Consider the following 17,785-nt stretch of genomic DNA (forward strand, 5'->3'; position numbering starts at 1 on the left):
ATAGCCGATTTACTGTTGAGTAATCGCCAACGTCCATACCATGTTGAATACACCGGTTCTCGTCCGATCACCGAAGTTAAGCAACATCGGGCGTGGTCAGTACTTGGATGGGTGACCGCCTGGGAACACCACGTGTCGTTGGCTTTTTTGTTTTTTCCACACCTCCATGAAGAAATCCGTTTGTTTTCAACAGGTTTTAAAGCCAAATCAGCATCAGTTTTCATGTTTAAAATGTATCTACATGAACGGAATATTTTTTTACGCGTAAGTACCTATAAATCAACATCTTACCACATAATTATAGTTATAGACCTTTATTATTGTGATTACTGTCACGTTAATACTTGGCACCCACCGGCGAGGCCCCAAAAGAGAAAGTGGTCCGCCTCTGCAGTCTCAGCGACGCTTCTTCGTGCGCGGGCGCAGCGCAGTCGCGAGAGCTTTGCGCCGCAAGCTGCAGCCTCACAGGCTTCGCTGGCAACATTTATCTGATACTACTTCGGCCCGTAAATATGCCAAAGCGATTGTTCCGTAACTTGCAAATTAGAACTGCCTAATCTCAGTGCCAAGTGCTGCCTTATCGGAAGATCTGCGCGTGAGCTGCCGATTAAAGCACCGTGAAGCAAATCGATTTAGCATTTATTTCAATAAAGTATCGTGTGTTGACAACAATCGCTGGTTGGTAAGTCGGTCGTGCTTGCTGTATGATACGTAATGTGATCTACTTGGAGCATACAGACCTTGATATGCGATATGGTAATGGGATCTCGCATGGCCCGCCACGCATAGAGCACCGGGTAACGTTACCTGCGACTGCTGTGCCGGGGTCCAGCATCAGTGTTTCTGGAAAGCTCAGACGTGTCACTCGTCTGGTTTAATCGGGGGAAGTATAATCAGCTAATGCGGCGTAACGCCGAGCCGACGACGCCCGGAGCCGGCCGCGGGAGGAGTCTCATAGCCACGAGGACCAGCCAGCACCAGCAGCGCAGGATGAGCGGCGGCGGCGCGCCCCGCGCCAGCGACCTGCCGCGGAGCTACTCCTCCCCCGCGCCCCCGCACGTGCCCAGCTCGCCCCTCCAGCCCCGCCGGGACAGCAAGAGCGGCAACGTCGCCAGAAGCTACTCCACCCCGGAACCCAAACGCACGGAATACAGAAGAAACTCCGACTTCTTCTATCGCCCAAAATCGAGTTCCAGAAGCGAGATAGACTCCGATCTGGAGAACTTCGAGCAGTTCGAGGAGTTCTTCATCGACACTGACCCTGATCAGGACCAGACTATCTTCGGCACATACCGGCATAGCCCCGAGAGAGACGAGCCAAGGCGCGTGACGGCGTCGCTACTGCCGGGCAGTGGCCTGCAGCGGGTGTCCATCAAACCGATATCTTCGCCGACCGCACAGACGTTCCGAAACGCCAAAGAAGCTGCGAAGCAGGCTAAACCAGATAACAAGGGTAAGTTTGTCATATCATATAAGGTATTCATGATACTCCAAGTGTCCCAACATTCCGACCACATCTCCAATAACCTCTAATCACCAGGTTTCAGCCGCCTAAACTTCCGTCCGCTGACGGTGTCTCTCCCGGGGCGGCGGCTGACGACTCCGGACGCGGCTCCCGGGGTGGAGGAGCTGCAGACCTCCCCGCAGCTGGAGCTGGAGGGCGACCAGCTCGAGGAGCAGCTGGACTGCGGCGAGCGACACCTGCAGCGCGACGTCGCCATGGCCGAGGCGGAGAGCGATGCCGAGACCGTGAGTTTTTATCTTTTTTTTTGAGGGTGCATGGATATGCTCGCAATTGTGAAAAACACTAGTTGGACATGGACGAACTGTGTGCTTCAAAAGATCGGAAAGATCCTGCAGATTTCTTATCCGAAAAGATAGGAACAACAGTTCCACTATAACTGTAGGTGCATACTGCATACATGATCATCAACAATTAATGTCTGTGACATACCTGGATAAAGATTTACTCATATTCCTGTATCTATCGTAAATTTAATTGCCATCGTTAGAATGCCGACATTACCTACTGCGTCGCCCACGCGGCACCTTAGACCTGCATCTGCGCCACATAGAAAATTATGACTTTGATTGTTATCGCAGTTATATTTAGCAGTTAGCACAAAATGACATAGTTCAAATTGGTAAGGTCTGTCGTATCACGCTTACCGCATCATACTTAGTTGGTTGATAATAAAAAAAAACTTCAAATCAAAGGGAGTATATTTTAATAAATAAATAATTGGTTGTTTGTAAGTATTTGGAATTTATGTTGAGTTTTTCAAAAGTATATATTTTTCCTGTCAGCCAGCTACCTAAATTGTATTGTTCATCTATTTATCAATTAAAAATAATTGACTTATATTGTGATTGACTGTCTAAACTGGGCTATAACAAAACGGTAGATTCGAGGTCGTGCGAACACTTCCACTACTGATCATGTTGATGTTGACATCAAATAATGTCGGAGTGAGTTATTAGCTATTGTTTAGAGCTGGCTCGGTACATTCTGATTTGTAGGTTTCATTAGAATCGGTGGATGATTCATAATTATGTTTAACTTGGTTATTCTTGACTGAAATTGCTTTCAGTCTCTGTTTTGAAACTAGTGTGATGATCGTCAAGAATATGGTGAACATTTACGTAGTACACAGTAACGTCTGTAAACGTCAAACATATGAGATATGTGCAGCGAGCACAGGATTCGATACTATTTTCGAATCTACACGAAGGGTCACTTTTACCAAACGCTAAACGTATTTAAATCAAATCGTTTGGTGGAATTCCACCTAACATATGGAAAACACAAATGTCACGTTTGGAACTAACTTTGCCTTACATTTTGACAGTGACAGTTGACGATACGCAACGATAACGGAGGATCGAAACTTGTGCTCACGACTATGTTCTTATGCGCTTGGCACTTACTATAGCGATAGCGTTCACTTTTGGGCCTCAATATTTCATACGTTTGTACACGTTACTTCACGATGATGCTAAGGCCCCTGGACCTGAAGTGAGGCAAGAGGTGATAATAAGGCACTGATGAATCTCAACTGATACGTGTTTTTTTATTGAGACTACAAATAAGCCCAACTTGTCAGCATGTCGACGACATTCTTACTATAGTAAAATCTACCATGTAAGAGCACGGAACTGGCTGAAAAAAGTTCCATTAAATAATAGATCGTAATTCCATATATTTTAAAGTTAATCATACTAAGGCGTTTAGCAACATATTCAAAGAAAACGTTTCACAATACAATACGATACAAGTATTTACATTATGTAAAGTGTTATATTTTTAGCCGGCGCGCGTTCCTCACGAATCTAATGATCATAAAACATGGAAAGTATATTTGGGTGCTACAACCGATTCAGTGTGCGACTGCTATTGCTGAGCTCGACTCAACGACGATAAAGCTCGGGCTCTGACCTACTTCGAATCGAATGAACATTAAGAAATTAACAAATCTTTTCTACGAATATTTTCTTTTGTAGTGACTTATTTTGACTGACTGGTAATGTGGCGGAATGAAATGGGCTGCGCATAATTTGTTTCGACAATATTGTTAAAATATTTAGCTCTGAAGTTTCGGTAGATTAAAAATAAAGAATAATTTCCTAAAGAATCTTGCTAACGATATTGTTAAAGTCCTAGGTTTTGTATATATTTTATTGTCTTCGTAAACATTCCCAGTTTTACGACCGCGTGCGAGTGGTCTGAACGCGCGGTTTATTTACAGTCTCGGTTGTTGTGTTAGTGGAGCACGTGCACCGCTATCAGCCGCGATAACACTCGAGCTGTGTACTTGTGCTGCAGCATCTCATGCGGCTCCGGGTAGCCACTTCACAGACCTCGCTGATAACACAACCTTCATGGTTTCATTAGCAGCTATATCGGGATCGCGTGCTAATGACTTGCCGGTCGGTGGGCGTTTGTGTTGTGGGGTGCGGCGTTCCCGTGGCAGCTGAGTGTACACAGTTCAGGATCGATATCCGTCGTGGTGGCGAGGAGTTGTTGACTGCGAGCCGGCGGAGCGCCCGGTGCCGCGAGTGAGGCCCGCGCGTCTAGCGAGACAATGAGCTCGCCGTGACCTTGCGGCGCGGGGGGGCGGTGACGCCATCGCCCGGCGCGCCGGCTTTCGGGTGCGATCCTTCGACCACGGCACCGCGTAATCGGCGGTCAGCGTGAATTCGGCGTTTCGGTCGAATCGAAAATACCATAGCACGGGAGTGGGCGGCGCCGCGACGCCGGGACTCGCTCATTCCGCGCAGCGCCGCCAGCGCCGACGCGTCCGAACGACCGACCGACCGCCGCCGAGCGACGAGACATGCGCGCGCGCAGACATGGGCAACGTGCAGTGCTGCGCCAGCGGACGCTTCCACCGCGACAAGATACCCACCAAGACTAACAAGAAGAACAAGAAGCAGGCCAAGTTGAAGCAGACTAGTGATAAGACGAACAGTGTTGGTGGTGGTAAGGACGAGAGTGTGCAGAAAGTGGCCATCGTGGCGGAGGAGGCGCAGGGCGCGGGGGGCGCGGGGGACGGGGCGCGCGCCCCCGAGCCCCCGGCCGGGGACCCACCAGGGGCTGAAGCCACGGAGACTGACGGCCGACCACGGAACGAGAGCATATCGGCTGCGCGGGAAAGATTCTTCAATGGGCAACAGGTACAATAACCGAAATACATACATATAATACTTACTAATGTAGCGCATTACACTGCTGTGCTCTATGAAATGTTAAGATTCCGTATTTTCAGGAAAAGTGTGACTTTGACCCTTTTCTTTCACAACACAAGGCAAGGTTTGCGTCAGTGCGAGCAGCTCGCTTCATTGATAACAACGAACAACTTGTTGTTATCTTGTTTACTCGTATTTCCTTGCCTGTAGAAAGTAAAGTACATATGTATAAGAAATGTGCAATATTGCATTATATGTTTACGCTTCAATTTTTCACTTTAATACTGTCGTCGTAAACACACGAAGTAGAAATCAATGATAATATATCTTCTACAGGTTTAGAGATGATCTAATGTGCATACATTATTCTGTATTTTCCAAGGATTCGGTCTTGAGTTTTATTGTAAACATGCTCTTTGTGAAGCATTAAATGGCGTGATAATATTTTACAATAAACACCTTGCAATACAGTATAATTATTGAAGTAACATTAGAGAAACATTACATTATTTAACGTGTAAGGTAAAGCGTAACACACGCAAATACACACTTACGCCTTGTACTAATGTACGGTGGCCTGCGCCTAAAAGTATACAGGCGGAGTTTTTAAAATAGCGATCCCTGATGATGAAGGGACCAGCTACATCTGTTATAAATCCGGGGACGTGTTGTGTGTGATGTGTGTAGCAGTGGTGTTTATGTGGATGTGCTTGAGCAGTATGTGAGCTTGAGATCGCTATTTTAAAAACTCCGCCTGTATACTTTTAGGCGCAGGCCACCGTACTCCCTTGCGGGGTAGGTAGAGGTGCATTGCTGCACCCACTTTTCGCCTGAGCGTTATGTTAGTCCCAAAGTAATAGGGGGCGGGCCTATGGCCATTTTACGGGCACATCCAAGACCCGAAAACAAATATCTGTGTTTAAACAAATATCTGCCCCAGCCGGGAATCGAACCCGGGACCATCAGCTCAGTAGTCAGGGTCACTAACCACTACGCCATTCGGTCGTCTAATAAAATATACTGTTTTATAGTGAAACAGTTGACGGTTACCAAAACCAAGTAAATATTTGAGCGTGCTTCTGAAACCAAAAACAAATAACAGCACTAAAGGACATAAGTATATAAATATTTCAAAATCATCGTTTCAGGGAAATGTTCAGGCGTTATCGTCCGTGGGCGATTATGAAGAAGTCTTCATGAAATGTGTCAAGTGCCGTATTCCGTGAATCCAAAACGTATTTTTACAGAGTTTTAAGACCAGTTTACACGAAAACTGTAGAATCCGATCGACTTTTAGTAAATGATACTAGTGTAAAAACGGGATCCAAGCACTTTCAGCCAACGACAAACAATCAGCATCATCGAATCATTCTCTATAGGTACCTACTAAGCTAGACTAGGACCACGCATATCGTGTAAACAACGCTTTATTCCTTGGAAAGTCATCTAGATCCAGAAGGGCACTTTGTTACTCACTTGCCCGCAGTGTGGTAGATGTTCACAAGTGTAGGTAGCTGTAGGTATGTCATTGACTCACGAGAAAGTCCCAGTAATTCTGATTCGGCCAACTTTTGGAGCCAGTCCAGGCGGTTTCCCGAAATAACTTGAGAATAATGTTCGGGTTCATACATACGTGAATTTATTGCTCGTCGCAATGTTTGTAGTTACTAAAGCACCTATTGCTGACTGTGCTATGTTGGATAGTCCCCTGTAGTCGCATGGATACAGTCAGCTTCATAAGTAGTACATAATATGAAGCTGACTGTACCTAGTTGACGACACCTGAAATGCAACACTATTATCTCTCTGTAATCTCTGGATGTAAGAACTTGCACCTAATGGCTCTCTCGGATGGAACATTTGCGCATTTGCCTAAGGTCTAAACTGACTTTCTAAGCTTGGACCATTTTCCACCACTCCGCTGCAACACTAGCTACCATTTCAATTTAAACTCCTGTACCTATATACACCACATTTATATGCGAATCATTTATTTGTCATAAAACCTGGGATGTAAACTGTTTTATTGTGCGTGCAATAAAGTATATGTACATAAAGTGTTACGATTACCGAGTATCTTACAGTACATTGTAGGACTGTAGGTGTCCGTCACATTAGTTACATTATGTACGGCATGTTTTACCTATGATGTACGGTTTACGACCGTGTTTTGTACCTAATTGTAACTTGTTCAGTTACAGTACAATTACAGATAATAAAATGGTTACTATGAAAACAACATTATTGATAATAGAATAGGCAATGAATTAGATGTCGCATGTTTAATTAATCGTTCGTTTTATTGAGTTTGTTTTAGGTCACATACCTACCTAGTTACATAGTAATAGTATGAAATGAGTGACTTAGTTGTAGTGGTATTTTGGAGTTATTACTATGTCAGTTTAGGTGACAAACATGAGATGGAGCACAGCCTAGGTCACCTAGGTATTTGCATATTTTAATTAGGTGGAAATACTTCCACAATATTAAGTACATAGGCACCTATTGAGCACCTGGAGAAATCAAATACTTACTTAGGTATATTTTAGCAATATAAAGTACGTATCAAAGATAATTCCTAAACTGTGTGATAAAAGACATGCTGTAAACATGTATTTATATTTTATGTCACAGGTCGCCATTATCCAGACATTGTGAAAATGACCCTAAAAATACTATTGCCCTATTCCAAAGTAGTAGATAAATAAATACCTCTATCCTAACTAATATTATAAATGCGAATGTTGTATCTGTCTGTCTGTTACTCTTTCACGCCAAAACTACTGAACGGATTTGAATGAAATTTGGTATACATAATTATGGTCTTCCCTGAGAAAGAACGTAGGCTACTTTTTATCCCGGAATTCCCACGGGAAAACTTTTTAAGGCGAAGCGAAGCTCGCGGGAACAGCTAGTTTATTGACAAAGAGCACGGAACGTGACTAACCGAGGTTACGCAGTGAAGCGAAACTAAGAATGTTTTATTCTCAACGATATTTGACTATTTCTCAGTCACTCCTCACGATGTTCATGAGTATGACAAACAAAACTATTTATTTATATTAGCTAGTGGAACAAGCATAAGTATTTACATAGATACAAACATGAAATCTTTTCTCTTTTCTATAACAAGTATTAATTGGAACTTTTCCCCGCGAGCTTTATCACCTTTTCATGAAAATGCCGGGATAAAATAAAGCCTATATGTATAACAGTCAGGGATAATGTTGCTATGAAATTACAGTGGTAAAATTATATCGGTACAGCAGTTTTTGACTCTACCCGTCACAAATACACAATGTACCTACTTACAATCTTTCACCTTTACAATATTAGTACGATAAACAAAACACATTAAAGTGTTTAGTACGAAGGTTGATCATCACTCAGTACCTATACTCAGGCCCTGTTTCTCACTCTACCTAAGCATGAACTTATGTCGTGCTCAACGACAAATCAACCAATCGCAGCGCTGCATTGGATACTGCTGCTTAATTTGACGTTCTAATTCTCAGGTGTGAAACAGACAGTTAGTGGCAAATCTCGCAAGTCGTGCCACTCAATCTGTTTGCCGTCTCATTTAGCACAATGTACTTATATCGTATTCGGATAACTACATACACTGATACAGCACCCTAACATAGTAATAATAAATTCGGTACTCTTATCTCTACATTATGGAGAAAAAACTGTCTGTAAATCGTTCCAGGAACCCATAACTCTACTAAAATTGGCTCTATAAACGCTGTGATTCCCGAAAAGTAATAGTTTTTACGAAATATTATCTTATCTATTATTAAATATCTTTCAGGCCTGATTTTTCAATGGTCAGACAAATGTTATCTGACCCGTTAGCATGAATTTTCATCGTGAACGTGACGTAGAGTTCATCGAGTAATTTTGTATGAAAATATGAACAGCGGCCCTGGCGCTCGGTAGCAGAACTAAAATTTCCTTACAAAATTCATCGAGTAATTGCACGTCACGTTTACGATGAAAATTCATGCTAAGGGGTCTGAGAATAAGAATTGTTGCTGTCGCTGTCTAATACAAACATTCAGACGCGACAGCATCAGAATTATATTCAACGGATAAATTTTATCCGGCTATTGAAAAATCAGACCTTATTTGTCCAGGTCCTTGTTATCCGGGATTCACTGTAATTTTTTTTACATATACATGATTACGATTATTTTCATACTTCTAATACATCTCGTAAGCGAGTGTTTGTGTATAAGATCTAACATTTAAAATTTTACATGAAATAAAAGAGAACATCTGGCCATTCCAATTCGTTCAGCGGTCGTTTGGCTGAAACACAAGTAACGCGAATATTTTTCTTACGAAAGGTACAGTCAACAAAAAAGTTTTTTTTATTATTATTTATTTATCAAATTATTTTACAGAGTTATTGATTAATTATAACATTGCATCACAAAAATCACAGGGATTTGCCCGTGATGAACCATTCTACGTAATTAGATACTTAAAAACTAATTATACTACTTATTTATATTTTATACAATACACAAACTTATTCAATATTACATGTTAATTAAATAAGTACAATAGCGGGTAGTTTAATAATAAACCATCAGCCAAACATACAAGATAGTTGGTGCATATTCGAACAGTGTAAGTTAAAGTAATGATATACATATAGTATGATTTTATTTTGTGCTTGATATTTTTCGGTGTAATTAGATTTCTAATATTTTGGTCCATTTTATTGATAAGTTTTGGCATTAAATATATATGTTACTGTAAAAGCCCGATCAACGGTAAATCCTAGGATTTACCAGTAAATCTTAGGATTTACCAACATGAGTTGGTAAATGTAAGGATTTGTGAAAATGGGTCATTTTTTTCGGGCTTTTACCATTAGAATTTGGTAAATGCTAGGTTTTACCACTGACACCTAGTAAAAGTTGGTTTTGGGAATAAAACTAAGATTAATTATTACCTATTCATTTATTTCAATCAAAAACTTAAATTATTTTCTTTCATATTTTTTATGAACCTTTAAATCAACATAATTATTTTAACAATATGTAATAATCATATATTTTTTCGGGAGGCGGCGCCTCGACTTGTATTTGTTTAGGTTAATGAGTATAGATGCCGTTGAGGGCACAAACTCAAGATTACTGTGTGCTAGCGATGTAAGTCGGTATGTGCTGGGAATAAAGTGCGTTTTGATTTGGCGATAACGGTTTTTCCCAATAACCACTTGTCGAAAAGAAATTTGAAGTCAAGGTCATTCATCAACTTTTGGGCGATAAAATGCACCGGATTATGGTATTTATGTGTATAGTAATAGATGCGAATTATCATTGAATATTGGATTATATGAAAATAACTTTATTTTTACTCATTCACTGAACGATAATTTAAACACGTAAACCGGAAGTAAAATAATTTTCACGTATTATTATTGTTGACGTCGAGTAAAGTAGATTGCAATAATAAATATTTCTTAAGTTCGGTTAGTTATAAGTTATCATCATCATCACGACTCATTACGTCCCCACTGCTGGGGCACGGGTCTCCTTCCAATGAAGGAAGGGTTTCGATCTAGTCCACCACGCTGGCCTAGTGCGGGTTGGTGGACCCCAACACAAGCAAGCTTGTACTGAGCGAGTTGTCGGGTAAGTGGGTAACCCGACTGTCAGACGTTTTCAAGCCGCCCGAAGGCCTCTGACTAGGCTTAACGGCTGTGCTGCCGAAGCAGCAACAGGGACCCACGGCTTAACGTGCGGTCCGAAGCACGAAAGCATCCAGAAAAGAACCACTTGAAATCGGTCACCCATCCAATGGCTGACCATGCTGGTTGTTGCTAAACCTCAGTGATCGGTTACGATCACTGAAGCCCGCTCGACTACGGACGCTTTGTTCGACTACGGAGGTTATAAGTTATAACCTGGCTTTTTCAACATTTACCGTGCCTTAATGTAAATCCTAAGATTTACCAAGTGAATAGTGGTAAAAGTGCGAATCGCAAAATCTTTCGGGCTTTTACCATTAAGAGTTGGTAAATCTTAGGTTTTACGCGTAAATCTTAGGATTTACCGTTGTTCGGGCTTTTACAGTAACATATATATACCAGAACGAACAGTTTCACCCTAAACCAGATGAAAGATAGACTGAAATAATATTTAATAATAAACATACCTATTAGATAAATTCATAATAAGTATACACTTTATCGTTACCTCTTAAATTTATAACCGATTACCCGATCATTAGATCACAAAGTATTTGCTCTAGGAGTATGAGTAAGTATGTATATAAAATAATACATAACTCTTTTGTTGACTGTACCTACATGTTGAGTGTCGAGTTTTGAATCTTTGACATTGAGTGTAGCCGGCGCGCCTTGCTCAATGAACTTTGACCGTTCCAAGCAGATTCGAATCTGCGACCGCCGCGCGCGCATCCTCATCTATCTACAACCAGTTTCTGACACGCTGTGCGGAGATAAGTGACGATTACCAAACCCTTTCAAATAGCTTAAAAAACTGTTTTAAAAAGAGTGAAAATTGTTTTTATTGTTATGAATTTTTATTAGCTTCTGTATTTAATTGCAATGAAGTACTAAATAAAGCTAAATACTTAGACGTGTTTTATGGCTACAACCATAGACTACATTTAATCTACACTTAACTTTAAACATGCATTCAGAAACCGAACGCTAGTAGCGCGTGACGATTTATTTAGTTACTCAATATGATTATAATCATATGAATTGAACACATGAAAACCGAAAATAATTCGAGAAGGCCGCATCCAATTATCTCGACGTTGGCCGATGCCGATGTCCGAATCGATCGGCCAAGTAGATTGGCAGGTGATGTTTGTCATCGTCCAACTCTTGGCCCGCTCACATATAATTCGCCGAAAGCTGTACATAATCTATTGAATGCATATAATGTACATGCTTAAAGGGTATTTAATGGTGGGTCTGGCACCCTATTTTCGCTCCCTCAATATTCCCTTACAGATTCTATTCTCTGTGGGGGTGTGGGCATCATCTGTAAACAAGTAAATCATCTCCTCCTATGAGAGCATACAAATATCATTCAATTCGCAATGAGATTTGAGCTACAGAATATAACTATGTGGGTACTGGGTACATCATCCTAATCCTAAATAATATAATATTATAAATTCGAAAGTATGTGTCTGTCTGTATGTTACTCTTTCACGCCAAAACTACTGAACAGATTTGAAGGAAATTTGGTAAACTGATGGTTTAGTTAGACCCTGAGAAAGAACATACTTTTGCTATGCTACTTTTTATCGCGGAATTCCCACGGGAAAACTTTTTAAGGCGAAGCGAAGCTCGCGGGAACAGCTAGTTCGAAATATTTATAGAATAGCTGAGGCGCTTATGTTGTTCAAAAGAAAAAAATATGTGTTTCTGTTTTCGTTCTGTGTTTAGGTCAAATATTCACGACCGTTTCTCCAGGCCGCGGGGCTGTCCCAGTATTTATATCTGCATATTTATTTAATAAATATTTGTCCACGCGAATCTTTGCCACCGACCGGAAAATATATTCTTAAATTCTTGTACATAATTTGAAACGGATGCAGCGATTTAGATGCATTTTTTAGGACTTTAGGTAATGTTTATTATCATCATTCATGTCATCACCAAACACTAATTTGTCAACAGCGTCAATTTTTGATACGACACAATATCCAGGGTTACTGGGTTAGCTTTGAGACCTAATACGATGTTCCAAATACCGCAAGCCTGTTGAGGTTTCGTAGGAATTGCAAGTAAAACTTGAGATTTCTGATAAATAATAATATTTATTTTCTGCAACACACACGACAGCTAGAACACGGGGCGAAGACAGATTCCATAGATCATAATAATATTATGTCATACTAAATTCAAACTGTAAACTTTTCTTTTTTCAACACTCCCACTAAAAGTTTACCAACATAATATTAATACAAAACAACCTAATACTTTCTAGCTGCTTCTAAAACGTCTTCTAATCTAAATCTATTTCAGCCATTCTGTACAATCAAAAATATCATTTTCACCTATTTCTAACAATACATCTCTAAGCCACAATGTTTCTTTAGCTGGCTTACGAGCCGCTACACATTCTGCCTCGGTAGTAGAGGGCATCGTCTTTTGTTTCTGACTGCACCACGGGCGAGAGTCACCGCGACGACGACGAGCTTTGTAACATCTACGTGTAGCTCTACCATTCCCATCTTTGTTGGTGTTGGTGTCTTCAACTTTGCACCAAGTTCTATTTTCTTTTACTGCGATTCGTTCTTCTTTCACAACTTCTGAATATAATATATTGCGTGGGCATTCTATTGCCTCTTGCGACAATTCTACAGTATTTGCCTCAAGCTTTCCGTTTCTTTGTGATCTTAAATTGATCTCTGAATCAAACTGTTTTCTGTTTTCTATTTCTTGACTCTTTCTCTTGCTGTCTTTTACTGGTGAACTTTCTACCATATTAATTTCTTCTTGAGTACATACTTGTGTGTAATTTTTCTTCATCTTTACTACTTCGATTTTTAATTCAAACAAGTTGTTTTCTGTTATATTACCAGTCATCACCAACTCATTCTCCTTATAAATCATTGCATTGGGATGCTTCTTAATGACAGTGTATCCTTTCCGAAGAATCACACCTTCAGACACTAGATTCCTTCTTAAGCTGGGCACGTACAGAACTCCTTCCAGCATGCTTTGCTCCCACTGTCCATTAACTAATCTTTTTATCTTTATTGTTCCAATTCCTCTAACTTCTACTTTCTGTTTGTTTCCAACTGATAAAGATTTGTTATCGCATTGGACCAGTTCTTCAAAAAAATCTCTTCTAAAACTCATATGTGCCGACGCACCACTGTCCAATATCCAAGTGTCATCAACTTCACTTAGATTGGTTTCTATATTTAAAGCCAACATATTCTTACCGACTGGATTCCTGCTACCCTTTCTCGGCGCACGACATTCTTTAGAGAAATGGCCTCTCTTTCCGCAGTTGTAGCACTCAAACCGATGTTTTATTCTGTTTTTCATTGAGCTACCAGCACTGGCTTCCTTCATTTTCTTTTGTTTATTGTTTGCTACCAATAGGGCTGTTTCGTGCTTTTCTTCATGCTTCAAGCTGGCTTCTTCGTCCAACAGACGAGCAGTCAAGTTACTCAGCGTTTGTTGTTTGACATCTAATGACATCCATGCCTGACGTAACGATCTGTATTTGGCAGGTAACGTTCCAAGTATCTTAGTGATGATGGCCAATTCACTTACATTCTCACCACTATCTTTTAGCTGTTGAGCCAAGTTCTCTACTTTGGAGATATGCTCCGCGACACTTTCACTTGAAGACATTCTGTATTGATAAAATCTTTCATGAAGAACCATTTTATTCAACTGACTCTTTTGCTCATATATTGATTCCATCTTCAACATGATTTCTTGAGCGGTTTCACAATTTTCTATCAGTGTAATTTGTTTCAGCTCCATTGAAGACGTTAAAATGTACATAGCCATACCATCTTTCTTGAGCCAATCACCTTCCTTAGTCGCTGGTTTTGGTTTGGAGATGTCTATTCCGTTTGCCTGCAATGCACACTTCATCTGAAACTTCCACTGCCGAAAATTACTTCCATCAAATTTTTCAATATTCATAGTTTGTGCCGCTGTCAACGCCATTTTTCACCAAACAATAATTTTCAATTGTATTTCTTTTCTTAGCTGTTTTCTGTTTTTTTCTCTAAGCTTTAGAGCTTCCTGGGCCCATAACCTGTTGAGGTTTCGTAGGAATTGCAAGTAAAACTTGAGATTTCTGATAAATAATAATATTTATTTTCTGCAACACACACGACAGCTAGAACACGGGGCGAAGACAGATTCCATAGATCATAATAATATTATGTCATACTAAATTCAAACTGTAAACTTTTCTTTTTTCAACAAAGCCTTGCGTCATGACGTTGTTACAAGGTCCTGGAAGGTCACTCTATAATGACAAAAACTTAATAAGTCGTGTTTTGCTCAGAAACGCTTCGAAACTTCGTTTCTCGTAAGATAGAGTGACCCCTGCGCGGACGCAGCCTGTCTCATTCGTTTTTCAAACGTTGACGAGCCATTCCTAATGTGTGAGCTCATTCACGCTCGACAACCATAATAATAAGCTCAGTAGTAAGTTTGTTTTACTGATATACTAGCTGTTCCCGCGAGCTTCGCTTCGCCTTAAAAAGTTTTCCCGTGGGAATTCCGGGATAAAAAGTAGCCTATTCTTTCTCAGGGTCTAGACCATATATATACCAAATTTCATTTAAAAAAATCGGTTCAGTAGTTTTGACGTGAAAGAGTAACAGACAGACAGACACAGTTACTTTTGTCAACGATATTAGTTAGGATTAGGATAGTTAGGATTAGGATAAGTAGCATGTTTTTTGGTACACTGGGTTTGAAAATTTTAATCAAGTAAATAAGTACTTAAATAAGTTTATGATTTATGTTTCCAATGTGGCATAGTTTTTGTTCAATTTGCGATGATGATGGGTCTGAGAATGAATCATCTTCACGATTTAGAATAATATTAGTACACCCACCGCCACACATTCAACTAGAGTAAGGAGATTAAGAGCATCTCATTGGTACAAATCTGACGCACTCACGAGATGTGACTAAAGTAATTTATGGTACGGGAATGAATAAACATGTTTGCTTTTTATGTGACTTTAGAGAACATTTTGCAAACGAGTAAATTTAAAAATTATACACACTCGGTAGGGAAATGGCTCATTGCACGAATGTTTGTAGTCGAATTAAATCATTTCTGAAATAAGAAGGAAAATACAGATTGAAGCTCAGCAAATGTAGAAGTAAATTTCATTTTTTTAATGTTAACTTATACACTCTTACCCAGAAGAATGGAAAAGTCTTTTTAAAACAAGTTTAATATTTGATTAAACAAAATACATTTCGCAGGTATTTATGCAGAAATCGCAGAATTAACACGCAACTTTTTAATTTCTCGAACTTCCAAAATCTACCTGTACCTAATAACTATGTAATACGTATAGCAGGTTAAACCGCAATGATGATTATCACTAACCACCGTTTCGTCAACAGTTCATTGGTCATTATTGGCTGCACAGGTTCGCTATCGATGTAGGTAGATAACCATCACTATATCGCGATTCGCCATAAATGATTCGTCGCCAGAAATGGCGCTGTGATTGGTGGAACGCGCATTAAATTAAATTATTGCCGTCGATAACAGACCCGTGAAGCAGCCGTAGGTCAGATCAGCTGCCTTACTGGCACAATAGCATTCTACAATCCTGAAGCAGAATCGGTTATTTATTTTTGTGTTGTTTCCGTGTGTGTGTGAAATAAATGTATTTTCTTTCCTTCTTTTTCTTCTACTTATTTGTCAAATATCTATCAGATTTATAGGACGTATCTACGATTTTCATAATTTTCGTTAAAGTTCGCCTTTACTACATAAACTTGATACGGAAAATAAATACCTAGTAATAAAATCTCATAAAGGTGTGGTACGAGGCATGTACCTACAAAATAAGTATGGTACCAGATACGTACGCATAAACATCGTTATTTTATTACTCAAGCGTCAACACAATGTCACAATCAGCCGACGAAAACGTTCAATAGACCAATTCACTTTTGACATTAATTTTAACGCCATGTCATAAAGTGACAAGTGACTAGCGTGGCGAGCATTAACTCTTACAACAGAGACTATTCTCTATTTAACTATTAAGTCATTTATTCTCTATCTTTCATTTATCATCTATTTTTTTTTGTGTGTCCCTGTAATGTAAAAAGTAAGTAGATGACAATAAAACAAAATGCGTATTAATATTAAATTATAACACACGTTGAAAACCAACTTTATCAACCGTCCTTTCAAACTAAATCGATCTGCCAGTTTCAATAACTATCTATCAATAGCTCACAGCTACTTTCATACTATTTTGACAGAATGCAATATTTTATGTGTCAAATTCGTATTTAATAGTAACCGTCAGCTATCGATAGACAGAGTATTGAAACTGGTAGTTAAAATCAATGAGATAAGCGAACAATTCACTTCATAACCATGCTATAAAAAAATAAAGCAACATCCCCAAGTGACGTATAAGTGCACCGTGGGCTTTACTAACCCTGGCTGACAAACCCTTAGCCCAACTCAAGATGTTCATTTGTCATCATGACAAATTGACTAGATTAGTTCATAGCTCCAATCTCTGGGTTACCCATTGCCTACACTGGTCCAAATTAGACTGGAGGTGCCACAGACTAATTAATAGTGATTGTAGTTGACACTCTCTAATTTAGTAGAAGGCCGGGTGCGGTAGGCATTCTGTAAGATTCTGCAAGAGTGATGTAGTAAGCCTATAAAGGTGTTCAAAAGTGGTGTAAAGCCCTGAGTAGGGGTCATACTGAACAACTTTAGTTCTACGATTTTTGGAAATTCGCACAACAATCTACATTTTTCAGTTTGCTATAGCCATTTTAACACCCTATATAGGAAAGTAATTAAGTTATGTCAAAAATATATTTAACGTTCTCTTCCATGCAAAGTTTATTTGGAAGAGATTGTTTTAAGCAATAAGGTATTTTTGTTTTAATCTTAATTTATATGTATGTAAATAAAGTGTACCTATTGTACATTATACGACACAGCAGCTAAAGTGTCTATTTTCCCTATAGCGTCATCGCCGTCGCTAACACATTGTCCAGCAACATGACATAATGGTAATTTCTGACGGCAGTAAGTCTGTCTGTCGCGTGTTTTGAAACTATACAAGGCCAGAACGCACCCATAGTGTACTAGCACTGTATAGTTTCAAGTGAAAAAAAATAATATTTTACTTGAAAATATACACGATTTGTGCGTACTAATCGCGTATTACCATATAGACCTATTACAGACATATTTTTCATCAAGTTTTGAATTCACCGTAAGTAATTGTCTTTTATGAATTGTTCTACACCCTCTTCTGAGATCATTTTTACAGTTTAATTTAAATAAATTTACTTTTTAACTGTACGATGTAAACAAAAAACACGTTACGAAAACAA

At 39.7% G+C, this 17,785-nt stretch overlaps 1 protein-coding gene and 1 non-coding gene across 3 annotated transcripts in view; both read left to right on the forward strand.

The window, feature by feature from the left end:
* The first annotated feature begins 25 nt into the window (after positions 1 to 25).
* LOC125489121 lies at positions 26 to 144 on the forward strand. Its single transcript, XR_007266752.1, has one exon. It is a non-coding gene; the product is annotated as a 5S ribosomal RNA (ribosomal RNA).
* A 3,874-nt stretch (positions 145 to 4,018) lies between these two features.
* The window catches only part of LOC105394156 (NAD(+) hydrolase sarm1), a 48,131-nt gene continuing 34,364 nt past the window's right edge, over positions 4,019 to 17,785 (forward strand). For both annotated transcript variants that reach the window (XM_048623587.1, XM_048623588.1), the window contains exon 1: positions 4,019 to 4,674. In XM_048623587.1, coding sequence (XP_048479544.1) covers positions 4,351 to 4,674 — 324 coding nt within the window. In that variant the 5' untranslated portion in view covers positions 4,019 to 4,350. The remainder of the gene's footprint in view (positions 4,675 to 17,785) is intronic.

The sequence above is a fragment of the Plutella xylostella genome, chromosome 10, assembly GCF_932276165.1.
Source record: "Plutella xylostella chromosome 10, ilPluXylo3.1, whole genome shotgun sequence".
NCBI lineage: Eukaryota > Metazoa > Arthropoda > Insecta > Lepidoptera > Plutellidae > Plutella > Plutella xylostella.